Source organism: Mustela nivalis, assembly GCF_964662115.1.
Source record: "Mustela nivalis genome assembly, chromosome: 20".
Classification (NCBI taxonomy): Eukaryota; Metazoa; Chordata; class Mammalia; order Carnivora; family Mustelidae; genus Mustela; species Mustela nivalis.
This window is the reverse complement of record NC_139039.1, coordinates 24,103,406-24,130,137: the sequence shown is the minus strand read 5'-3', so window position 1 is coordinate 24,130,137 and position 26,732 is coordinate 24,103,406. Positions and strand designations below refer to the sequence as shown.

The following is a 26,732-nucleotide window of genomic DNA, read 5'->3' as shown; positions in this document are numbered from 1 at the left end:
CAACAGACATATTGGTGCAATTTTGCCTTTGCTCTCTGGGGGAGTCAGGGTCTTGAACACATTTTTTTTAACGCTCTGTTGGTAGTTAAGTGACCACTCAGCCTTCTTAGCCAATGCTGATATAAACCGGCTTGCATTCAAATAAGATGGTGAGTCCAAAGATGGGTAAAACTTCAATTTTTTTTTAATGTAAACAAAAGATGTCAGATTCTTTGTATCTAACCTTAGCTTGATAATTTAGTTTTTTACCATTTTCGTTTTTAAAAAAAATGTTTAATGCTTTTCCTAAAAGACAGATTCTGAAATGTCTTCTATTTGAAGTATAGGTTTTATGGACACTTGTATTAAATCCTTTCTCTCCAAATAGACAAACAAATCAAACACAACTTATCTACAAATGGCAGAGAAGTTCTCTTTCTCGCTGGAACATTTAAGAACAGATGTTAAACCCATTTCTTGTAGTTTGGAGATACTGTTTGTTTCGAGCTTTCTGTTGTCCAGTATGACATTCTTCAATATTGTAAGAACAAAGTTCAATTTCTCCAGCTGGTACCACTTCTCTATAGCTAAAAATACACAGTCTGCTGACAGTGAACAAGACCCATTCCCCTCCCAAGAAATAGCACAGTGATTAAAACATGAGCTTTGGACTCTGCCTCCTTTGGAGTCTGGATTGTACCACTCAAGGGTTCTGTCTTCATTTTTCTCCATCTCTAAAATGAAGAGAAAAATGGAGCCTGCTCTTCAAGGCTATTGTGAAGATCAAATGAAATCCTGCACAAAAAGCTTACGGCACAGTGCCTGAGCACACAGACAACCTTTAATGCACATTAGCTACTGATATGGGTGATTCATCTTCAATCTTGGTTAGTCATGCCCAGTAGTGAAGACATGACATGACTTCCAAGCTTCTCTGTGGCTAGACTGTCCTATGCCAATTCTCCTGGCTTTATTTCTAATCCTCTTCTTCAGGATGAGCCTAAAATGTTCTTTGCCTCTTTGTTTTCCCCTTGATTTCCTCCACTTCTGTCTCCAACAAAGAAGACAGCTCGATTAAAATCATGGAGGTGACATTTTCTCTTACTTACCTTTATCCATGCACCAAGGAGCATTTTGTTGTTACTGGTTTTTTAAGGCAAAACATGAGCTGGATCTAAAATTATGAGGAAGGGCAGTGTGGGAAGCTCTTCCCTCTTTTTATGATAAGGGCTGCAAATACCACCCTTTCCAGACTTCAAGGAGAGAACTAAGCAAATGTTGTAACCCACTTCTCTAGGTCTCATTTGCACTGAAGGCTTAAGGGATAGCCAAAGTTCCTTTTAAGACTAGACAGATAGTTTCCATACTCCAAAGTCAGTTAGAACCTCAAGCTTGTGACTGTCCTCGCTGATAAGTTAGTGAGCATTTATTTACTAAGTAAATCAGAACTATTTTGAAAGTCTGAAGCAGTGAAAGGAAGTAGAATGCTGCATTTCTGGAAAGCTGTGCTTTTTGAACTCCGGAAGGGTCAAGAGAAAGCAGGAAAATGGGCTCTCTTGAAAGATCCAGTAGGTTAACTAATTGCGCTAGCTTCCTGGGATTGGCCTGGATCTAGGTGGGGAATGTCTCCCACCCTGGGAAACCCCTCAGTCTTGGGCACACTGGAACATTTGGTCACCCTAAAATAAAGACTCGATTACGCTGTGGTCGATAAAATTAAAATTCAGTGAAAGAGCTTATGTGACTTCCCAAATTAAGCATTTTTAATATAAATAGGATAGTATAAACATAAACAGGAAAAGCATAATGACTAAATATTTTCATAAGAAGTTGTCCGTAGCTCCGTAAGTCCTAGCAGTCTTGTCCTTGTAGTTGCTGTAGTGGTTCATTTCATAGCACTTACTCTAACTGCAAACTTAATTCCTACAGGAAATAATCAGCCTTTAGAAGGCTCTTTTTGAATACCCCAAACTTAACATGACACCAAATATCCCAAGGGACAAAGTTTCCAAAGGGAGTTGCACACCGTGTTTCACAATGGGAGGTCAAGGAAGGAGAAAGGGTGAGTTCAACTTTATGGAGCAATGTTGCTGGTGTAGAGGGGATGGAAGCCAGATTATGGGGCCCAAGAAGGGAACCAGTGGAGAGGAGCCTGACCACTGGCTCCAGACCACCTCTATAAGATATATGACATGGCAAAGAAGTAAAGCAATGAGGCAATTGCTAGGGGGTTAGCAAAGTAAGGGAAAAATCTGTCAAGATGGAGGAAAGTTGAGTATGTTGAAGACACAGTGAAAGAAACCAGAGCTTACCTGGAGTTTGTTTCTAGGCCACTGTCCCCAGGGCCACTTAGGCCATTATTGGCAGATATTTAAGTGGAAGACTCTTGCTTGAGTGCCCAGGATTCTCTCCTCTAGCCAGCCACCTCTTTCAGGCCTGGCTGAAGGCGGAGCCTCCTCAAGTGTGCCTTCCCATTCCCCCAGGTGATTGAAATGACTGGTACCCAAGCAGGGTCTGCACATAAGCCCATCTACATGGAATATTATTACAATCATGACAGACCTTAAAATGAAAACAACCTCAGAGTAAGAAAAATAGGGTCAATGAGAAGATTTGCAAATTTTATAGATTAGGTCCATGACATTAAATATTGAAGGCAAAAAATTTCGAAAAATCAGGACACCTCTTTTCCAAACTGAGATGATTACTTTTTGCTTTTAGGAAAACGCTAACGTGTAGGGCCATCCCTAACTTTTGCAGGACCTGGAGCAAGAGAATAAACGGAGGTCCATATAATATATGCCTAAATATCTAAATATGTTACATTGGGCTCACAAGGGTGGCCCACCCACGCCCCCTCTCATCCTAACCTGGGTCCCCTCCAGCACAGGGGAGAGACTGTGGCATGCGGGGTTGGCTTGGGATGTACATACACATCAGCAATTCTTGAATGACTGTGAAAGACTGCCCCCGCTTCCCGCAGCGAGCATGAGGCTGTTTGTACAAGGAATTTAGGGTCCTTCATACCAAGTGTATTCTAGAAGGTTGAGGGGGCATGTCCATCATTCTCCTTGGCCCATCAGGAACTTTTCCACAAGGCGTGGGTGGGGGTGGCAAGAGGAAGACAAGATATAGCAAGGTTGGATGCCCAGGGCAGGAATTTTCCTGCCTGGATTTTAGAGCCATACTAGACACAATTTATTTTCCTGGAGTTTTATTTGATCTCCTGATTTGACTTTCTAGAGCCTCACACAGAGTGTCAATAATTATGTGATCATAACTGGAGCTGAAAATCAAGAACTGGTTATTGGATGCTCAACTGACTGAACCACCAAGATGCCCCTGGAAGGATAATTTTCTGATAGCTTCTATCTATCTATTTAACAGAGAGACCCAGTGAGAGAGGGAACAAAAACAGGGGGAGTGAGAGAGGGAGAAGCAGGCTTCCCACTGAGCAGGGAACCGGATGCAGGGCTTGATCCCAGGACCCTGGGATCATTACCTGAGCAGAAGGCAGACGCTTAATGACTGAGCCACCCAGGCACCCCTTCTGATAGCTTCTAAAGAGGACCAGTTCAGCATAGTCATTTAGATCTAATCCAAACCACTTTAGAACTTCAGTTTAGACACTGAAAGTGGGGTAGGGAGCTGATGCCTTCTCCAATCTCTTTCCTCAGGTTGAGGGTCACATTTGGGTTGGAAGGAGCTAAAGGTAGAGAATTTAGGGTCTGACTTAAGCACACTACGAAGGTGAGGTACTCAAAGAAATAAGCCACATGGGGAGTTAGCACACCTGGGTCTGCCCTTTACCTGGCTGGCCAATTGAGGAGTCACTTACGTGGGGCCTGTTTACTCTGCAAAATTAAAAGTTCAGCATGAGTAATCTAGAACTTTTGTTGGGGTGGGAGCCTGGGGGAATCCTTGAGCAATGTGATCTCCTTCAGGACACAGCTCAACTCTTCCCATCAACCACCCACATTTCACCTGTGGTATGGTAGCTTCTGGGACCAGCTTAGCCCCAGGAGCATTCTCCAGTTACAAGGTGTAGGACCAAGGCTGGCTAACCATCCCTGGGGCAGATTTCCAGACCAAGACGTCCAGTAGCGCTCTTTGAAGAGACAAACTATTTCTACTGAAATAACTGGACCAAATATGGGTCCCGGGAGGACAACAACCTCATGTGAAGGGAGAGCAACAGTGCTTGGTGGTGCATTCAACAAATCACATCTACGCTCATGTCTCGGAAAGCTCTCTTCATTATTAACCAACTTAGAATCAGTGATGGAGGTGACATCCAGACACCTAATAGGCTTCCAGGTTCCAGTAAGTTCTGAAGACATTATTTATTTAGTGCGGATGTGAGATGAAGGAAACGTCCTAACAGAGAAAAAATAAATCTTAAAATTGAGCACCCTTTCCTAGAACGAACAGTAACAGAACTGTGCAATGGGGGTATGGGATTTGTTTCAGGGCGGTGTTGTGAAGATAAATGGGCTAGCCCACATCGGAAAGGCTTTGCAGGGCCTGGCCCCCACCCTTATCCCCCACAGTGAAGCCAGCAAGAAACCTGCTCAAAGCCTTCCCCAAGGGAGTTGAGAACGTCTGTCTCAGCCGGTCTGGCACAAAATAGGGCCTCAATAAATATTTACCAGATGAATGAATGGTTGCCTGCTTTAGTCCTTTTGTTTGGTCACACTCTGGATCTAAGCTCCTCCAGTGGAACCCAGGCCCCTCAGTTCTGCCCTTTCCATTTCGGTGTGGACGCAGGGAAAGTGGAACGAGGAGAAGGACTGTGAGGATGAGGAAGGGAAGCCCCCGGATCCGACACGGGAGGGAAGAGAAAGAAATGCTCAGAGGCAGGGGGCCGACAAAGAGCCCGATGCAGGCGAGCTCCACCGGGACCACGCCGAAGCTTCGCGCAGCAGCCCGCCCCCGCTCCCCGCGCGCGTCCAGCCCGCCGCGGTCCAAGGTCCCGCGCCCGCCCCCGCCCCGGGCGCACTCTGCCCCGCAGCCGGCGCTCGCCCGCCGCTCCCGCCCCCGGGGCGGTGCCGGGAACACGCGGCGCCTCCGCCGGTCACGTGGGGGCCGCTCCGCCGGGCGGCGCTGCCGCTTCCCGATCGCGCCCTCCCAGCGCCGGGGACGCGGCGCCCGCGCTCCCGCCCGAGCCCGGGGAAGCGGAGACAAGGAGGCGCCGCCGCCCCCTCCTCCCCGGCTGCGCCCCGGCCCTGCGCCCGCAACATGCCGGCCGCCGAGCCGAGCGCCGCCCTCCTCCCGGGGCTCACGGAGGCGACGAGGCTGCCGGCCGCGGGGCCGCGGCGGCGAGGGTAGCGGGGCCGGAGTGGGCACCGAGGCGCCGCCGCGAGGCGGGGAGAGCGAGAGGAGGAGCCGCAGGCATCCTCCGCGGCGCGGCGGGCGGCGGCCCTGCTGCTGCCCCGGCGCGCCCATGGCCCGGGAGCAAGGAGAATGCGAGCTGCACTGCCCGCCGGCCGCCGCCGCCGCCTCCCCCCGCGCCGCGCGCCCGGCGCCCCCCGGAGCTGCTCGCGTCGCCGCCGCCGCCGCCCCCCAGCTGCGGGCGCCCGGCCGCTGGCTGCGCTAGGACCCCCGGCCGCCGTTCGCCGAGGGCCGGTGCGGAGAGAGGAGCGAGAGGGCCCGGGAGCCTGGCGCCCGGCCGGGCGCAGCGCGGCATGTAGCTGCGGGCGTCCGCGTGAGGCTGCCGGCCCGGGGCCCCTGCCATGGCTGCGAAGGACAGCGGGAACCTGAAGACGGTGAGGCTGTGGCGGGACGCCGCCCTGCGCGCCAGGAAGCTGCGGAGCAACCTACGCCAGCTCACCCTCAGCGCGGCCGGGGGCTGCCCGGGGGCGGGCGCCGAGCAGCTCGACTCCCCCGACGTCCCCCAGCTCGTGCTGCCGGCCAACATCGGGGACATTGAGGTGCTGAACCTGGGCAACAACGGCCTGGAGGAGGTGCCCGACGGGCTGGGCTCGGCGCTGGGCAGCCTGCGCGTCCTGGTGCTGCGCAGAAACCGCTTCGCCCGGCTGCCCCCGGCCGTGGCCGAGCTGGGCCACCACCTCACCGAGCTGGACGTGAGCCACAACCGGCTGACCACCCTGGGCGCGGAGGTGCTGAGCGCCCTGCGGGAGCTGCGCAAGCTCAACCTCAGCCACAACCAGCTGCCCGCCCTGCCCGCCCAGCTGGGGACCCTGGCCCACCTGGAGGAGCTGGATGTCAGCTTCAACCGGCTGGCACACCTGCCCGACTCCCTCTCCTGCCTCTTGCGCCTGCGCACCCTCGACGTGGACCACAACCAGCTCACAGCTTTCCCCCGACAGCTGCTGCAGCTGGCGGCCCTGGAGGAGCTGGACGTGTCCAGCAACCGGCTGCGGGGCCTACCTGAGGATATCAGTGCCCTGCGCGCCCTCAAGATCCTCTGGCTGAGTGGGGCCGAGCTTGGCACCCTGCCCAGCGGCTTCTGCGAGCTGGCCGGCCTCGAGAGCCTCATGCTCGACAACAACGGGCTGCACGCTCTGCCCGCCCAGTTCAGCCGCCTGCAGCGGCTCAAAATGCTCAACCTCTCCTCCAACCTCTTCGAGGAGTTCCCTGCCGCGCTGCTGCCCCTGGCTGGGCTGGAGGAGCTCTACCTGAGCCGCAACCAGCTCACCTGCGTGCCGTCGCTCATCTCGGGCCTGGGCCGGCTTCTCACCCTCTGGCTGGATCATAACCGGATCCGCTACCTGCCTGACTCCATTGTGGAACTGACGGGTCTGGAGGAGCTCGTGCTGCAAGGGAACCAGATCGCCGTGCTGCCCGACAACTTCGGCCAGCTCTCCAGGGTGGGCCTGTGGAAGATCAAGGACAACCCGCTGATCCAGCCCCCCTACGAGGTCTGCATGAAGGGGATCCCCTACATCGCAGCCTACCAGAAGGAGCTAGCGCACTCCCAGCCCGCTGTGCAGCCCCGCCTCAAGCTGCTCCTGATGGGCCACAAGGCCGCGGGGAAGACCTTGCTCCGTCACTGTCTCACTGAGGACAGAGTGGAGGGAAACCAGGGAGGAGGGGACAAGGAAAAGAGCTGCCCCGCTGCAGCTCCTTCTGTGAGCAAAGGCATCGAGGTGACCAGCTGGACGGCGGACGCTTCCCGGGGGCTGCGGTTCATTGTGTATGACTTAGCGGGCGATGAAAGCTATGAGGTGATCCAGCCTTTCTTCCTCTCCCCGGGAGCCCTCTACGTGCTGGTGGTGAACCTGGCCACCTATGAGCCCCGCCGCTTTCCCGCCACCGTGGGTTCCTTCTTGCATCGGGTCGGGGCCCGGGTTCCCCATGCCGTGGTGTGCATTGTGGGCACGCATGCAGACTTGTGTGGGGAGCGGGAGCTGGAGGAGAAGTGCCTGGACATTCACCGCCAGATCGCCCTGCAGGAGAAGCACGACGCGGAGGGACTGAGCCGGTTGGCCCAGGTGGTGGACGAGGCCCTGACCCGGGACTTTGAGCTGCGCTCCGCCAGCCCCCACGCTGCCTACTACGGGGTTTCAGACAAGAACCTCCGGCGGCGCAAGGCCCATTTTCAGTACCTGCTCAACCACCGGCTGCAGATCCTGTCTCCGGTGTTGCCCGTCAGCTGCAGAGACCCTCGCCAGTTACAGCGCCTTCGGGACAAGCTGCTCTCCGTAGCTGAGCACCGGGAGATCTTCCCCAATTTACATAGAGTACTGCCTCGATCCTGGCAGGTGCTGGAGGAGCTGCATTTCCAGCCGCCCCAGGCACAGCGGCTGTGGCTCAGCTGGTGGGACTCGGCCCGCCTGGGCCTGCAGGCCGGTCTGACCGAGGACCGGCTACAGAGTGCTCTTTCGTACCTGCACGAGAGCGGCAAGCTGCTCTACTTCGAGGACAGCCCAGCCCTCAAGGAGCACATCTTCCACAACCTCACCCGCCTCATCGACATCCTCAATGTCTTTTTCCAGAGGGATCCTTCCCTGCTGCTGCACAAGCTGCTCCTGGGCACCAGCGGCGAGGGCGAGGGTGAGGGCGACAGCTCCCCGCTGATGGCGACGCCCACCCCAGGCCAGGAACTTTTGCGGGCCACCCAGCTCCATCATTACGTGGAGGGCTTTCTGCTTCACGGGCTCTTGCCAGCCCATGTCATCCGGTTGCTGCTGAAGCCTCACGTCCAGGCCCAGCAGGACTTGCAGCTGCTGTTGGAGCTGCTGGAGAAGATGGGACTCTGTTACTGCCTCAATAAGCCCAAAGGCAAGCCTCTGAATGGGTCCACGGCTTGGTACAAGTTCCCGTGCTATGTGCAGAACGAGGTACCCCATGCAGAGGCCTGGATTAACGGGACCAACCTGGCCGGGCAGTCTTTCGTGGCCGAGCAGTTGCAGATTGAATACAGTTTCCCCTTCACCTTTCCACCCGGCCTGTTCGCGCGCTACAGCGTCCAGATCAACAGCCACGTGGTGCACAGATCCGACGGGAAACTTCAGATCTTTGCGTATCGGGGGAAGGTTCCGGTGGTGGTCAGTTACAGACCGGCCAAGGGGCTCCTGCAGCCAGACACTCTGTCCATTGCCAGCCACGCGTCGTTACCAAACATATGGACGGCATGGCAAGCCATAACCCCCTTGGTAGAGGAACTGAATGTCCTGCTTCAGGAATGGCCTGGACTGCACTATACCGTGCACATTCTCTGTTCTAAGTGCCTTAAGAGAGGGTCGCCCAATCCACACGCTTTCCCAGGTAAGTGGAGGGAGGGACGTGGCTCTTCTGTGGCAGTGGTTTAAGGTGTGTTCTGTTTTTTTTTTTTTTTTTTTTTTTTTTTAAGGTTCTTGTGGTTCATTTAATTGATTATTTGTTTAACCTCACAGGTTCCCTGGGAAAGTTCTTAAGGGTAAATTCAAGGTGGCTGAGGGGATAAGCAAAAAGACAGTACATACATGAGCGAGATTAAATTGTCCCCAGGATCACACTCTCCTAATAAAAACCCAGACTCCAAAAGTGGTTTCCGGTCCCACTTTTGGATTTTGGATCTCTTTTTCCCCAGTGAGCCAACCTTTCATGGAAGGAATTTCAGCTGGTTGAACAGAAGATGGGTCGTGTCTGACATGAGCCTCATGCCAAGCCCTGAGGTACTGTGCCTCTTAGACACGTCTCCAAGGGGGGCTTTCGGCTGGAGATGTCATTTTCACCATCTTTTGTTTGGATTCAGTGTAATCGTAACGTAAAGATTATTGCTCATTTTTCTTAGGAAATTCTAGAGAAGAATGTTTTGTAATCAGGGTGAATGATGGATTAGGAAGGACCAGAATTTCAGTCTGAAATGCGTGACTAAGTGCTAAAATCACTGTTACCCAGCACACTGGCAGGCAGGGAGGACGGATTACTGAAATCTCTGAGGGGAGTTTTCTGGGTATTTCCTGCCAATTTCGTGCTTTATAGAGGTCTAAAGGTTTGCTTTTTTGCTGAGTCGTAGAGAGTGGAGCTCTTTGGTAATATTTGGTTGGAGATGGAAGGGACAAAAAGCTGACAAGAGAGGTGTGTGTGTGTGTGTGTGTGTGTGTGTTTTCCTTTTTCTCTTTTGGGGAATGTTTTGCCACAGACTTTTTTTCTGTTTTACTTTCTTAAACCATTATAGGTGAGTGGAAGAACTCCAGGACTTGTGGTCTGGGATTTTCGGAGCTTGGTTAATTGATATCCTGAGTCTTTAGTTGGGAATGTGTCCATTTTTCACACTGGAGCATTCTTTAAACAACTCTGATTTTGTGGGTGTAGGCATCGTTAACAACATTCCAAGTGACCTGAGGACAAACCCGCATGATAGCATCATAGCCAGTTTCTCCCCTCGGTTCCCACCCTCAAGGAGCAGAGCCGTGCTGAAATGCAAGACTGCAGGCCATTCAGATCTTTGTCCTAGTCTGAATGCAACTCGTAATAGTATCAGGAAGCAACTGGACACCTGTATTTCCAAGGGTAACATCTTCCTGTTGCCCTAGATCTAGACGGGGTTTAATTCTCCAGCTTGAAAAAAGCCACCTTATTCAGTTACCAGTCCATTGAGCTGTCCTTTGTGAGTGATTATCTGGTGTCTTGTCATTGTCCCTGACAGGGTAGACTCTTTAGTCTGTCTTATATTTGCCTTTGTATCTTTCTCACAGAAGCAAATACTTCTTTATTGTGTTACTAGATTGAATAAAGTGGTGAAGAGTTACATAGTCACAGAGTTGCTTAGTGAAGGAGCTACCTAAAGCTGATTCCTAATCTAAAGATGGAGCATTAATAAATCTGCTATTATCAACAAAGGGAAAGACCCAGATTATTGGACAAGTGAAGATCTGTGTAGGGGAATTCCAGGAACTTTGAGGAGTTAATCATGGGGCCGAATTTTTTTTCCCCTCTAAACTCATCTCTTTATTTTTTATTTTTAACAGTCATGAGTTCCACCAACAAGCATGTGCCATGCTATGGACCCTGAGAGTCCATTATCTTGCTATTGTTTTGCCTGTTTGCCTTTCAAAGGAGGCACACCTGGTTTGCAATCTAGGCTATAAGGAAAGGATGATTTTTCTCAATGTAAAAAAAAAACAAACAAACCATAAATGGTTGAAAATTATTGAATTATCTTGTCTATTGAGTAAGAATAAGTTATTAGGTGTTTTGGTAACAAAGATTGTGCATTTCTGTCTTATTTGTGGTCGGAGAACCAAGTTATCTTTTTTTTTTTTTTTGCTTTGTTTAGGATTATATTTCTTTGAAAAGTAGCAAAGGGCACAGAGTAGTGGGAAAAAGATGATATGGTACATTATGGTACATTCATGACATTAAGAAGACAGGGAGGTAGCTGTATGGTGACAGATGTTAACTAGACTTAGCATCGCAATCATTTTGCGATAGACACAGATCCTTATGTTATTTATCTGAAACTAATATTATATGTTAAAAACACTTCAATTTAAAAAAATGAGTAACAGAAGATGGGAAAAAAACACATTTTCCTCTTTCAGATTGTTCTGTAGCAGCCATCATTTGATAGTATTTATCACAATTCTGAAAAACTTGGGAAGAGCTAAAATAATAAACTAGAAGGCAATGTACAAACAGAATTATAATGTTGAGTGTTCCGTTAGGGCATCCATGTAAAAATACATTTGAGTCCCAGGGTCACTAAAATAGATTTTCAGTCAGCAGAAACCTTTGAATCTATTGGTAGACTTTTTGTCTTCTTAAGAGGTCATTTTGTATTTTAGAGACATTGAAACAATTTGTTACTTAGTCTTACATTCAATTAAAGTATCAAGATCCTTTGTAAACTATTTTTTTAAGGATTTTATTTATTTGTTTGAAAGAGAGAGAGCACATGGCCACAGGGGGAGGGGCAGAGGGAAAGGGACAAGCAGGCTCCCTGCTGAGCAGAGTTCCCAATGTGGGACTCAATCCCAGGACCCGGAGGTCATGACCTGAGCTGAAGTCCAGTGCTGAACTGACTGAGCCACCCCTGTAGACTCAATAATTTTAGATATGATGACATAAAATCGAAGGAGAATGTTTTGTGGACCATTTATTTTGTGTATGTGTGGCAATTTTAAGTTATTAGTTTTTAAAATAGGTGCTTTTTCATAGAAATGACTTGAGCAGACAACTGTCAGAGAAATTTGAGATCCATTAAAATAAAGTTTACTGGCGGAAAAATTCATTTATTTTTTCCCAGTGGTGAAAAAGTGGATTTTTAATTTTTTCACCTTTAAGACATTAAAATAAGAATCAATAGCAAATTACTGTCTCCCTTGATTTTATACAGAAGAAATGGAAAATTGCATTACTATCTTTTAAAGGTGTTTTAGGGGGTGGGAGGGTGAAGGGCCTGATTGGTCCTGTTCAGTATTGAAACTAAAAGGAAACAGAAGGATAGTTGACACTATCCTTTCTGGCCTGAGCTGCGCTCATGCATTTGGCCTAGAGAGACATAATGCTGGATTTCTTTTTCCTGATTTCAGTTTACAATGTGATGTTTTAAAAACTCCTCAGCCAACGACCACTTGGTTTTAAAAGTTCTAGTGAGAGGCGCTTTCGGCTCAGATCACGATCCCAGGGTCCTGGGATGGAGCCCCTGAGTCAGGCTCCCTGCTCAGCGAGGAGTCTGCTTCTCTCTCTCCCTCTGCCCCTCCCGCCCCGCTCTTGCTCTCTCTTGTCTCTCAAATAAATAGGTAAGTAAGTAAGTAAATAAATAATCTTAAAAAAAAAAAGTTCTAGTGAAAAAAAGATCTCCTCATGTTGTTAGAGAGATGACCTCCTTAATCTGGTTTAAGCCGGAAGGGTTGTGCAACAGAGATGCTTTTGGAAACTCGGAAGAGGTTAGAGTGTCGGTGTGTGTTTGCCTGCTTTCTTCAGGTACGGACCTCCTGTTAGCTTCTGCCAGCCAGGTGTCCTCCTCCGTACTTGGTAGGGTACATTTCTTTCGGTGGTGTATTTATTTATGCTTTTGTTCTTTTCTGCCAATAGGGCATCTAGAGCAGGAGAGCTGAATACCCCTGAGGTTGCATGATGTGTGGCATACTGAGTCCGATGCGGAAGCTAGGATATAGGTCCTAGCAAGACACCTGTCTTTCGAAAATTCCATTCAAGGGGTAGAATGGAGGAGGGGTGTGTGTGTGTGTGTGTGTGTGTGTGTTGTGTGTGTGTATGTGTGTGTGTGTTTAAGATTTTATTTGTTTATTTGACAGACAGAGATCACAAGTAGTCAGAGAGGCAGACAGAGAGGAGGAAGCAGGCTTCCCACTGAGCAGAGAGCCCGATGCGGGGCTCAATCCCAGGACCCTGGGATCATGACCTGAGCTGAAGGCAGAGGCTTTAACCCACTGAGCCACCCAGGCGCCCCAAGGAGGTGTATTTTTCAATTGGAAGAGTGGGTCTTAGTGAGTTGAACTTGGCTTGCATGTGATTTTTCACTAAATATCCTACTCTCCGAATCTTTAAAGGTCATTTTTAGGAACAATTAGGAAAAGCCGCCCAAAACAGTAGACAGATAATTAGCATACGGTTGCTGTTATATTTGGTCTCTTTCCTTCACTCAGTGACTCCTGAGTGCCTTTCGCCCTTGTTCCATTTCTTGTGCACTGTGTATACCTCTGAGGCATTCAGCATCCTTGCCTTGCTCTGTTGGGGGTTTCTGGATGTCACACTATCTCTTTGATTAGGTTGTTCGCTGGCTTCCTCAGAGCAGGAGGCCTGCCTGAGGCTTTGTGGCTTTTGTAAGAGCTCAGATGTTTGCTGAATGATTGTTTGGTCTTTTATGAGAAATACCTTTTTTTTTTCCTTTGTTATTCACATTCTCTGTCAAATTCCCAGGTGGCCCAGGAATGATCATCTCGCTTTGTCCTGTGTCCCAACTTCCCTCTTCCACCCTGCAAATGTCCCTCTGGTGTGCCCATTGTGTGTGTATTACTGGCCTTTCCCTTGAATGGGCCCTTCATTTTGACCACTGAAGCAAAGGAGAATTCTTGCCTTATTATAGCTCAGTTTTAGAGTTCCTGGAATTTGAGCATGACCTAGTTGTTTGGTTTGAATTAGTCATTGTTTTTAATTTCACAAAGGTTATTAAGTATCTTTTTTGGTTTAGCTTTATTAACACGGATGCCTCTTGGCTTTTATTTTGTGAGCAGTGCTCTTTGAACTCTCGTGGGCTTTGTTTCATATAAAAATCAAAACCTTCATCATGCTCTGGGAGAAAGAACTATGGGGCAAAATAGAATTCAAAGACTTGAAAAGCCTTTGGAGTATTTAAATTATTTTAAGTATTAGGTGCCTCTTCTTTAAACTCTCGAATAGAATCCCAAGCCCATCTCTGCACAAGGAGTTTAGAATTAACTTCAAGAAAGTAGTTCCTATTCGTCAGCCCGTGTTTCAGGTCCTGTTCTGATCCGCGCTCACCTTACCTCCCGTAAACCTCACTTGTTTTTGTTCTTAATCACATACTTCACTTTACCACCTAAAATGCTGTTTGGGGGATTAGGTGAGAAAATGTGTTGAGGAAAAGTGGTTTTCTGTGTCTTGGAAGAAGTGGGGCGGGGCCTGGGCCTTCTGCTCTACAATATAGGAGAGGGGTGCAAGGCTGCTATTGGGGTGAACATTTCTGGATGCTTTCTCCATTCACCCATGAACTTCCTTCTCTCCATGGGAGCCTGTTTTATTGGGGGGGGGGAGGGGTGCTTCTTTAGATGAAGGACATGGTCATCCATCATGGACAGTCCTTTAAAAAAAAAAAAAGGCCAGGACAGGTGTGGACCTCCTCTCTTGGGCTCACTCTCCTGCAGCCCTGCACTCCTGTGCCTTGGGGTGGAGAGAAGAGTTCTTTGTGTTTCCGGGCTCCGTGGAAAGGGCACTGGGTCGGGTCTGCTTGGGGCAGGCCCCACCAGCTCTCTGCTCTCCCTGGTTCAGCAGCTCTGATTACAAAACCAGGGGCTGGGCCATTAGATTTACAGTCCTCTGGGGGCTGGCTACCTTTGCATTAGTGGGTTAGCAGGACGGGGCCCCATTCTGACCCACATTCCCCAGTTCTGTTCTAGCATTAAAGAAGCTGCCCTCTGATCCCCGGTTGGCTTCTGATGTCTGCACAACTGTAGCACCCAGAGCCATCCACAGGCATCTCAGACCACCGCAGAGCACGCGTAGTGACATTTTCCACAAAGACTGTCCCACGTAAGGTATGGCGGTATGATTCTGTGGTTACATCCTTCCTCCGAGTCCGGACGTTCCCTGTGATGGCCCAGTACTCCTGGACAGTGCGTGGCACAGGGCTCAGAAGCTTGGATGGGGGAAGTGGGTGGGCTCAGTAGAGATTGGTTATTTTTAAAGAACTCAAGAAATTCTAGTGTTTCTTAATTGGTTCCTCGGCAAAGAGCTTTTTTGGGTTGTTTATAAGGTTCTCTTTACCTTAAAAGTGTGTATTTTAAGGTAAACGTATGTAAGTTGCTCATGTGATTTTCCTGGTACCTCCATTCCTGCCTCCTCTATGGGTCTCCTAGCTCTGAAAGACAGGGCAGAGGGGTGGGCAAAGGAGCAGCTGGCTGGGAAGTCAAGGTGAATGAAGGGGCAGGAGCTGCTGTTGAAAAGCCCTCTTCCCCTGATCTCACATTTGCTCTCCTCCAGGAGTCAGTCAGTGAGCTCTGCCATCGCCTTGCAGCCCCCCACTGCAGCCCCCCACTGCTCCACAGCTTTCTCCCCACCCCTCCTTGTCTCTGTCCCCCAGAGAGACCGAGTGTAGGTGAGGAGAGTGACGGGGCGCTGGTGGTGGTCTCGGGGAGAGGCTCTCCCTGGTTTGTACCAGCTGTTCTCCTGCTCCCCCATGCTGTCGCTTTCCAGAAGCTCCGCACGGAGTTGGGGTTGCAGGTTGGAGTTCATGGAAGCCGGGAGGAGTTACAGGCTGTCGCGAATGGAGACGCGTGTCCTGCCTGTGCCCTAGGTGACAGAGAACAGCCCCCAGACACCACGGCCAGCCAGCCTGACTTCTTTGAGGAGAGGCAGGAGGAACATTTTTTTAGTTATTTTTATTTTTGGCACTGGAGGCTTGAAGACATTTTCTCATTTTTCCTTTCTCAGCACGATCTCTTAGCTGACCATGCTGGCGCTTGGTTTCTTAAGGAGTGAATTAGTGAAAAGCCAGACAGAAGGAGAAGTAGATTCCCCGCTGAGCAAGGAGCCCGATGTAGGACTCGATCCCAGGACCCCAAGATCCCGACCCGAGCTGAAGGCAGCTGCTCGACCACCTGAGCCACCCAGACATCCCAGCCCTCCTCCTTTTTTAAATCAATATCCATATAACAGGAAATTAACTTTTTAAATAAACAATTCCTTTTTTTCCCAAGATTTTTATCAATTTTTTTTGTAACAGAGGGAGAGAGCCCACAAACAGGGGGAGCGGCAGGCTGAGGGAGAACCAGGCTCCCCACTGAGCAGGGAGCCCTATGATGTGATGTGGGACTCGATCCCAGGACTCTGGGATCATGACCAGAGCCGAAGGCAGATGCGTAACCCACTGAGCTGCCCAGACGCCCCTAAGTAAACGATTCCATGGCATTTAGTCATTGTCACTCATTGTCAGGGCCCCGACACCTCAAGTCAAGAGCATCTTGAGTCGAGCAGGGGAGGCTGCTGGCTTCCTTTCTGGGGCAAAAGGACTGGAAAAGTCTCTCACCAGGCTCTTTGTGGCAAACTTTCCTTCGGAAGCATGACTTGAGAAGAGTAGGGCTTTTTATGCTGGGCCTTGAGATACCATGTTGTTGAACATCTTTTAATATGGCTGCAGTGACCATCCTCTTACTTGGTGTCGATGAGAGGATAGAGAGAAGCTCGTGGGCCTTCCGGTCTGTTCTGTGGCATTTGTGATTTAATGGGGGGGGAGGGCTGACTGTGAAGACACATAGAAGAGAAGCACGTATAAGTATTGTGTAATCACTTGTCTTCTGTGCAGTGCTGTTTTTCTACTCTTTTTTTTTTTTTTTTTAAGATTTTATTTTTATTTATTTGACAGACAGAGATCACAAGTAGGCAGAGAGGCAGGCAGAGAGAGGAAGGGAAGCAGGCTCCCCGCTAAGCAGAGAGCCTGACATGGGGCTCGATCCCAGGACCGTGGGATCATGATCTGAGCCGAAGGCAGAGGCGCCACCCAGGCGCCCCTCTTTTTTAAATTAAATTAAATTAAATTAATTTATTTGAAAGAGCAGAGAGACATGGTAGAGGGAAAGGGCAGAGGGAAAGGGGGAAGCAGACTCCCTGCTGAGCTGGGAGCCTGATGCAGGGATCAATCCCAGGGTCCTGGGATCATGACCTGAGCCAAAGGCAGACACTTAACCAACTGAGCCACCCAGGTGCCCCGCAGTGCTGTTTTTCTACAAAAATGTTGAGTAGAGCTCTGGAATGATTGACAAGACCATAGGCAGGAGAGTTAAGGGGATGGACTTGCATTGAAACAAAATTAGGTTATTACCAGATTAGACAGACAAGTGTACCATAAGTTTATTAGCTGGATTCTGTCATTAATCACTGGAATGCCTGCTGTATGCAGAAGTCTGTACTGAACTAGGAGTTGGAAGAGAATAAAATAAAAAAAGATACATGCTCTAGGGAGCTGAATTGGGATTTGGGTTGATTTAATTTTTGATTTTTATATATAGGGAATCTGACTACATATGGAGAAATTCATTTGCAGGTTTGAATCATTACTCAAAAAGAAAATGTGGCTTTTGATTTTTCCTGGAAAAAAAAAATGTGATTGTACTGAGAAAAGTCAGCTACCACTTCGAATTTGCTTGATGTAGAGTAGTAGGTGCAAAGTGGTGCCCAAGCCATTCTCTTCCATTGATTTTCAGTCTGGATCATTTGTTTGCAAGAAATCTCAGGCAGATCTTGGTGAGAAATCTTGAAGAAAATGCACTGGAGGTGAGGCTTTCTAAAAACTTTGAAAACAAATCTGTTTTTCTGAGGAGGAAAGTGCCTTCTGCTCAGGAGACTTTACGTTTCTTAGAACCCTTTATGGGGTTCAATCCCTCTCAGGAGGGATTGAAGTGATCAGTCATTTCTGACACCAAAGATTTATGAACACCACGTCCAAAGACAGTACAAATTAAATTGGATGCTGTTGTAATAAAAAATATATGGCTGCTGCTTATAGGTTTCTTTGTTGAAGGAAGTGTTGCGGAGTTGGCGTTCTGTTCTTAGCATGTTAAACGTTGAGAGAATGAAAGAGTTAATTTTCTTAGATCCTCCCCACCCTGGAAATGAGGAGTTTGTCTCAGTACAGCGTTGGCGTCACCGTAGTCGTGAATTTGAGTGTCCCAGAACAAGCCTCTTTCTTGACTTTCTTTCTTTTTTTTCCTTCCTTTTTTTTTTTGAAAAGAGAGTTTTAAAAAAAAAGTAATAGGGAGAGAAAATAATAAAATCAGGGAAAAAAAGGTATTTTCCCACAATCTGTTGTTGGACTTAGCAAGTTTTTTGTAGTTTTAGTATGATTTTTATTTTTCATGCCATAAAGGCTGTGATTGTATTAATCATCACGCCAGGCTTTCTAAGGGTGTAGGCTTGGGAAGACTCTGGGAGTCAGGAACACTGTTGAGTTCTCACCGTGGTGGAGAGACAGTGCTAAGTGCTTCTTAGGGATGATCTCGTTTAATCCTCCGAGCAATGCTGGGGAGGTATTATCACTGTCCTCCTGTGCAGGTGGAGAAACTGAGCTTTAGAAAGTTAAGGGACTGTCCCTGAGTGACAGCGCCCTGAGATTGCAGCCCTGACCCTCTGCTCCTACCCACTGTCCTGCTCTGTCCCTGCTTCCTACGTGTGCGACTCCCTCCATGTTCATTTTGTAGCACTGAATGCTGGGCCTGGGGGCGGGGGGTCTGCTAATGCAGGGGACCCACCCACTTGGAGATCAGCAAGGTCCCAGTCAGGTGCTGGGGGGGAATGGGGTCTCAGAGAGGTTCCTGGAAGGACCACAGTGCAGCTGAGCATTAAAGGGTGATTTCCAGTTAACCACCTGAAGGAGGTGGAAAGGATATTTCAAATTAAAGTGGGATTTAAAAAGTTAGGGTTGGAGAGTGATACAGCTGGTTCAGTGGGCCGTGCCTGGGGGTGGGCGTGTGCATGAAAGCATTAAGCAATCGTATTAAGAAAAAGGCTTCTTCATTTACGTTACCCTTATGACCTGGTAAAAGTTTACCAGGGATCACTGCCGGCCCATACCCTAGAGTTGGAAGCAGCATCCTGGTCCATTCCTGTTCCATCCAGCAGTGCTGTGTTGAGACCACAGAAGAGATTTATGGCTCTGAGAACGGAAGGGCAGTTTCCAGTGATTTGCTCAGACTTATAATCAAGTTGTTGCTGGGCAGACAGAACACCTGCCCCCTAGATCCATGTCTAAACCTGCCACCGGCCACTTTCTCCATGTCTGAGAGCGGGGAGAAAGGCGAGTTGGTTATTCTAACAGCTGGATGGCTGCATGCCTCCGTAATCCCTGCGAATGTATCCGAGAACATTGATTTTCCTTCCTCTAAATCTTACCATAACAGATCTTGCAAATAGAGCTGAGTTTGGACGTAACACAATTAGCGTTTGATTGTGGACTAAATCTCAGCGTCTTATCTTTGTGCTTTTGGTGGCACTGACCGAAAAAGCTTTTTTTTTTTTTTTTAAATTAATTTTGCAGTAATGGGAAGCTGTATTTCAAGCGTCTCATGTGTTCTGATGCTGCTGCCCACACTCTGACAGGCTTGCGCACATTGTTAGTTACAGTGTTCTACTTCCTCTTTCCTCGCCCCTTCGTTGATCAAAGTTACATTGTCACTGAAATCCTAGGAAGTGCACGAAGTTTTAACTGTTTATTTTCTATTTTGTTCAGATTTCCTTTCTATTTTGAGTTGCTTGAAACACGTGGAATTTCGTGGGGCATTTTAAAACGGACGCAGTACAATATGGTGGTCAGCTGCAGGGGCTCCGGAGTGGAGGGCTGGGCTGGGTTCCCTGTTCCCCCTGCTTGTTAGCGGTGTGACTTGGGGCATCATAATCGTTTCTGTGTCACAGGGTGGTCCCAAGGCCTGGGTTTGTATGTGTGAAATGCTTTGAACAATGCTTGACATATTGCAGGAGCTCAGTAGATGTTAGGAAGATTTCAGAAAGCACAAGTCTAAACATAACACTTGAAAATCTAATAAGCTTATGGGTAAAACTCCTCTTATTTTGTGGAAGGAGTGTAAGTACAGTGTGATCTCTAGTCATTAACACCTTAGGCTCTTTTAAAAGTGGTTTTTTCCCCCTTTATTAAAACATACATAAATTTGAAGGGTAAAGGGAAAAAAATTACTCATGACTGTTATCTAATGTCATAAATTAACACAGATTACTCAAATTTTTTCAGCTTTTCCCCCTTTAATCTCGAATTTATTAAAATAAGTAGCTGTGATCTTACCGTATAAATAATTTATTTTATTTTATTTTTTAAAAGATTTATTTATTTATTTCACAGACAGAAATCACAAGGAGGCAGAGAGGCAGGCAGAGAGAGAGGAGGAAGCAGGCTCCCCGCTGAGCAGAGAGCCCGATGCGGGGCTCGATCCCAGGACCCTGGGATCATGACCTGAGCCGAAAGCAGAGGCTTTAACCCACTGAGCCACCCAGGCGTCCCTACCGTATAAATAATTTAAATAGTTTTTTTCACTTAAGTGGGCTATCATGAATACGGTTTCATGTTATTGGTATCTACACATAATTATAAATATTCACATAATATTCACATCAAGGGGATTTTTACCTTTACTTATTTTACCATAGGACTCTTAAGTTGTTTCAGGTTTTCGTTGTTATGCGTAATTCTCTGATGGCTGTATTTCTTTACAAAAGCTCTTTCTTATTTGTTATTAATCCCTAAAGTATTATTTGCACTAATCCCCAAAGTGGAATCACTGGGTCAAAGGCAAGGATGTCTATGGTCCAATAGGGTCATGTCTCCATTGCTCTCCATGATGGATCCCAATTCATATTCTTATCTGTTGAGGACACTAGATTGGTTTCACTGTACTTCCTCAATATTGGGTATCATCTCAAAAATCCACTAACATTTGATGGAAAACAATATTTCACTGATGATTAAAACTTTTAATTAATGAATGTGAGTGTTTTCCTCTATGAGTGTTGCCCGGTTTTATTGCTTTTGTGAATTGCTTGATACCTTTTGGCATCATCTTCATGGTACTTTTCTTTTTTCTGTTTTTAATCACAGTGATTTCTTACCTCTTAAAACCACAGACTTCAATTTATATTAACTCTTTGCCAGTATTCAAGATAATAACCTTTTGTGTCTTACATATAAGGTGTTTATTTTCTAGTGTGCTTCCCCTTTCAAGGTTAAAAAAGTTTTGATATCTTGAATTTTATTCAATATAAAACATTGATCATTTACTCATGATCAAATAAAATACCATTGTTATTTTTCTAAATTCAGAGAAGTAACAGAAGGACTCATAATCTCTCTACCCATACAACCTCTACTTATAATAAAAAAAAACTAACATTTGTATGTGGATGGTATATTCAAAAGCAAAAATCCCATCTCTCATAACCCTCACCCTGAGTTTTCTTTCTCCTCTGTAAAACGTTTCTTTTGATTTCTTCCAAGAAAGCATGTATTTGCCTATATTTTAAACTGAAAGAGATAATGCTACTCTAACAGTTTTGCACCTTACATGTGGCCACTTAAACATATATTTTGGAGACGTGCCTGGGTGGCTCAGTAGGTTGGGCCTCTGCTTTTGGCTCAAGTCATGATCTTAGGGTCCTGGGCTCGAACCCTGCATCGGGTTCTCTGCTCAGTGGGGAGTCTACTTCCCCTCCTCTTTCTGCTTGTCTCTCTGGGTGCTTGTGATCTCTCTCTCTGTGTCAAATAAATAAATAGATTCTTTAAAAAAAATATATATATATATATATACACACACATATATATATAGGAGATGCTCTCACATAAGTAGTTACAGACCTATGTTCGTATTTCAGCTATATTCTACCAATGGCAGTCCTGTTTGGTTGGTCATATACCGAAAAACCTTTGATTCTCTCAAGGTTGTTTTATAAACTTTACAGTAAGTAAATTCTCCAGTTTCCAGAATTTTGAGAAATACTCAACTTTTTAAAAAGATTTATTTATTTGTTTACTTATTTAAGAGTGAGAGCAGGGGGAGGGGCAGAGGGAGAGAGAGAGAATCCTCAAGCAGACTCACCCCTCAGCGCCATTGTGCTCATACCGCAGAGGCCATTGCGGGCCCCTATCCCAGGACCTTGAGATCATGACCTGAGCTGAAACCATGAGTCCAATGCTGGACTCACATTTATTATGTGACAGAGGGAGCCACGCGGGTGCCTAGAGAAATACTCAATTTTATTTCCTTTGGGGTTGGTAACCCAGTTTCATGCTTAGAACAGTGTAGAGATACAATTAGAAAAAGGCAAATATATGAGTCAAGATGGAGGGACTTAAAAAGGGGCCTGGGAGTTCTGAAAGTTTAACTTTGTGATTTAAAATAAGGGCAGTCTTTTAAATTGGCTTTTGTGATGCCTATTGGAATACCATTGTTTTCAGGGTGATTATGCATTTCACACCCATTTTGTTACTATTTTTTTAAGATTTTATTTTTTTAAGTCATCTCTCCACGTAACATTGCTCGAACTTACACCTGCAAGATCTAGAGTCACGTGATCTACCACCTGGGCCAGCCAGGTGCCCCCCATTCATGCATTTTAACGTGATGTCATGTTTAGACAGCCATACCAACAAACCTTGCGTATCTGCAAATAAATATGCCACAGGTCAGAATAAGACAGTGACAAGAATAATGCTATGCCCCGTGTGCAATTAGAAAAGAATTGATCATGATTAATAATCTCATTAATCCCAAACATTGCTCCTCCTTTTACCCCAGCTGTCACCTAAAGAAAAATCTGTCTGTGCTAGTGGGACAATCTTCATTTCTGTCCCATAACCTTGTCCTAGCATTCCATAATGTATTTTCTAGACCTCAGCTTGGTTGTAATGCACAGGAGATGTGCCCTGGGTGTTTTATTCTGGTACCAGTAAGGGTTCAGAAATTAAGAGATAATCTGAGCTGTTGGCTCTTCTGTGTGTGGAGAATAAAGGATGGGTCCAGCCCAGCACACTAAAATGTCTGACCTGTAAAAATAGTAAAGAATTCAATCCTGTTGCTTTTGTGTTTATTATTATTATTTTTAAAGATTTGGTTTTTTTTATTTTGGAGGGGGAAGGGCAGAGGCAGAGGGAAAGAATCTCCCGCAGGCTCCCCACGGAGCACAGAACTGGATGCTGGGCTCTGAGCTCAAGACCCTGAGATCACGATCTGAGCCAAAATCAAGAGTTGGAGGCTTAACCAACTGATTCATCAAGGTATCTGGTGTGTTGAGAAGATACTTAACTGATGGAGCACCTGGGTGGTTCAGTGTGTTTAAGCCTCTGCCTTTGGCTTAGGGCTTAGGTCATGATCTTAGGGTTGTGGGATCGAGGCCAGCATTGGGCTCTCTGCTTAGTGGGGAGCCTGCTTTCCGCCCACCCCTCCACCCCCACCTCTGCCTGCTTCTCTGCCTGTGATCTCTCTCTGTCAAATATGTAAATAAAATCTTTAAAAAATTGAAAAGATACTTAATTGTGTATTTTGTTTAATGCTAACAAAATTTCCATTTTCTTAGAGGAAGATTTTTTAAAAAAAGATTTTATTTATTTATGTGACAGAGGGAGACAGAGTGCAAAGCAGGGTGAGTGGTAGGCAGAGGGAAAGGGAGAAACAGACTCCCTGCTAAGCAGGGAGCCTGGTTCAGGACTTGATCCCCGGACCCTGGAATCATAACCTGAACTGAAGGCAGACGCTTCACCAACTGAGCCAACCAGGCACCCCTAGAGAAAGATTTTTTAACAGGGCTCCTTGAAAGGTTTGGTCTTTAAAATTTGCCATCTCATATTAAATGTCCGAATCAACGCAGGCAGTATGAGGAAAAGAGTATACCACATTTTCTGAATATGTTATTAAATATATATATTTATAGATATATATACATATATATCTCTCTATATATTCGTTGGAATGCTCTTGTCCTACCTTGGCTGCACATTGGCCTGGCATTGCCGTGGTGCTCTTCATTAGGGGGACTCGTTGCTCATGAATTGCATAGGGAAGAACTAAAAAGAGAGATAGGAGTTTTCCAGAAGATCACTGTAATGCTCCAACAGCTCACAGGTCTGCTGAGAGCTGGGCCATTTTGTGCCCAGGGCACAGTAACAAGAAAAAAAAAATGGGATGCAAAGCCCGTGTAAGGATGCATCTGTCCCTGTTTCTGATATTGCTAACCCCAGCTGGCGGGTTTGCAGCCCAGCCCTCTCCAGATTAGGGCAGGTGTTCTTTTGAGGTTATTTCTTTCATTAAGCCTCTGTGACTATGTAGGCCTTTTCCCTTCCTGGAGAAAAACATATGCATGCCGTCTGGTTACTATGTAACCTAACTTGCATTCTCCCTGATTACTACATTGTTTCCATCTCTTTTTTTCCTTGGCATAGAGAAAGGGAAAATTGGCTTGTTTTCTGCTTGGTCATTTCAGGAATTTGCCTTGGAGGCTGTGGGGCCAGGCTTTGCTGCAGGCGGACAGAGTTTATCAGATCTGTTAGCCTGCTGCTATTTCTTGAAACCCGTCTGGCCTCAGAGTTACAAGCTTACCCAAAGAGCAGGGAGGGCTGCAGCTCACTGATTACCAGGGCAATTCAAATTCTCCCACCGAGCCAAAGGGACAAACAGAAAACCAAACAACAACCGGATGCCTGTTGCCAGTCCAGAGAAACTGCTGGATACCTGGCCCCAGGTAGTCCCCAGGCAGACTGGAATACTCAGGCCATCCCTATTCACCGTCTGTAGATCTTCTGCTTTATTGTGCCCTTTGTGATTCAAGACACGGTTATTCATGGGGGGATTTCCATTGAAATCAGAGCCCACTGTGAACCCGGGGCAGGAATCAGGAATTAGAATGACACGCGTTGTCCTTTGTTAGAAAAGAACGCTGGTTCTTCGGTTGCAGACAAATATTTGCTTTTGAAGAATCTGGTGGTGTGTAGGTGGCTTTGTTCACACCCAGGCAGAAACCCCGCGCTCCCTCTCCCTGCAAGGGGGCAGGCGCACGCATCAGGCAGATAATAGTACGGTGCTTGGAATCTCGGTGTGAGCTACTGAAAGTCAGAACAGCTTCTCACTCCTTTCACTCCCCCCTTCTCCTCCAGCGCATCCTGTTTCCGGAATGGACAGGTCTTCACCCCAAGGAGTCTGCATAGTGTCCTGGGGAGGGTGACCTAGGACAAATGTCTCGTTAACTCCAGGTGGAGATGAGCATGGCCTTCCCGCTTTCTTGCCCTATGCTAAGGCCGCATCAGAGAGAAAGAGAGAGAGGCCTTACATCTTTTATTTTTCAAAGCCAGTGGATTAAGGAGCAGAGAAGCCCGCACCTCTGGGGAGATTGCCCTGAGCCTCAGTTTCTCCATGGGAACCTGAGGAGAAATCATTGTAACCTTTATCTAGCACTTGTTCTTGCTCTCACAGCCTCCCTTGATGTTGTGGGGATTAAACGAACTAATGGGTGCCCGGTATCCATTAATCCATACAGTAAGCGCTTAATACATGTTGGCTCATGAGCCCTGTTTGTGGGTGAGGAACACTGAGGTGTAGGTTGGCTGAGTAACAGCCAGGTGACAGACTACGTCCCAGGGCCCGGGCTCCCCTCGTCCGGAGCATATGGCCTCTGTCACCCCGCCCATACTGCCTTTCAGGAGAATGCTAGCTTCCCCCCTCAGACATGGGTGGTTGGTTGAATGAAACACAGAGTAACATGTGGGGAAATCACGAGCGTTCCACCTGTCGTGCTGGCCCGAAAGCATAAGCTGGCCGTCTGCAGTGACACCTCGGGCCGGCGACAGGGAGTCAGCGGTGAAGAAGGCTCTGATCCCAGGAAGCAGCAGTGCCGGCGGGTGGTGCCTGTGCAGTAAGGGCAGAGATGAGCCTGTCTCTGGGGGCCGGGAGGGGGCTGAGGCGGGGACCTGTCTGGAGGCAGGTGGGTGGGGTTGGATGCCTGAGGACAGATCTCTGCGGAGCAGAGGTGGTGCCTGGGGACTTGCTGCCACCACCAGGGCTACAGACACTGCAGCCCGGGTTGGGGGGAGAAGGTGGGACAGATTATCAGGAGTCTGCTCTGTCCACTGCACAGTGCCAATGCCTGTCTACCCAATTAGCTAAGATTCTTGGCACAATTCTTGGCAGATCAATATAAAGCTGAAATATTTTGATTTGATTTGATTATTCCCCTCCTCTCCCCCCAGGGTGAGAGGGAAATCCTGAAGGGCCAAGTGGCCCTTTTCTAAGACGGGTCAGGGCAGCACGGAAGATCGCTTGGGTGGAGGGAGTAAGAAAGGAGTGGGGTGGGGAAAAGTGCTCTGAGGTCAATCCCACACAGTAAATGTTGCAGGTCTTGGGAGTGAGGGCAGGGGATGCAGGAAACTGTCCAGGATGTTAACGACTAGAGTCCTAACCCTCTCTGCCCGGCTTGAGGGCTCAGGTAGGTCAAGTAACCTTCCTGGGCTTCCGTTTCCTGTCTGTGAGGTGCACAGCCTCTCTCCTTGATCTGAGGGGATGGGGTGGGGTGAACTGGAACCACACTGGGGCGTCTGCTTGTGAAACACAGAGCCAAAGTGATCGGAGTAGGTGAGCTTCAACAGGACCCATGCATGTTGCTTGCTCACTGAATTGGTTTATGAGGGTTGCTAACCCACCCTCCTGCGATGGATACCTCGTGAGTCCTAGAAGAACTTACAGTCTTCGGTTGGTCAGTAACGACATTTGCAGAAAAATAAAGTTCCCCATTTGTTCGTGACTTTGGAGGGGTCTTGTAGAAATCAGAGACTTTCTGAATATCTAGTAACCTTTCACTACTTTAAACGATGGCGAGGATAAATGACGCTGACGGCCGCTTCCTCTGCATCATGAATTATGTATGCAGCGAGCCCTGGAGTTCTTGATGGCTGCGCAGGGCGAATCATCTTTTGTTCTAGCTTATTTCCAGTGGTGGTGCTTGCAAATGAAGAGGTCAACGCAGATGCATTATGGAGCTCTGTTTGGTGCTGGGTGATTGCCTTTTGCCGTCCTCTTCTGTTAGTTGCTTTTGTTTGTGCTTTGCTTATTCTCTATGGACTG

General features: G+C 47.6%; 1 protein-coding gene and 1 long non-coding RNA gene across 4 annotated transcripts in view; both read left to right on the top strand.

Annotated features, from left to right (window-relative positions):
* Positions 1 to 5,545: 5,545 nt before the first annotated feature.
* MFHAS1 (multifunctional ROCO family signaling regulator 1) overlaps positions 5,546 to 26,732 on the top strand; it is a 99,591-nt gene continuing 78,404 nt past the window's right edge. For 2 of the 3 annotated variants that reach the window (XR_014306747.1, XM_082715535.1), the window contains exon 1: positions 5,566 to 8,709. Coding sequence is in view for 2 of the 3 variants with exons in the window: in XM_082715535.1 (XP_082571661.1) it covers positions 5,712 to 8,709 (2,998 nt within the window). In the remaining variant the exon portion in view is untranslated. Of the gene's footprint in view, positions 8,710 to 26,732 lie in introns of all 3 variants that reach the window. The other variant, XM_082715534.1, reaches the window with a different exon arrangement.
* LOC309855352 lies at positions 17,894 to 21,397 on the top strand. The gene is made up of 2 exons (XR_014306748.1): positions 17,894 to 19,908; positions 20,128 to 21,397. It is a non-coding gene; the product is annotated as an uncharacterized lncRNA (long non-coding RNA).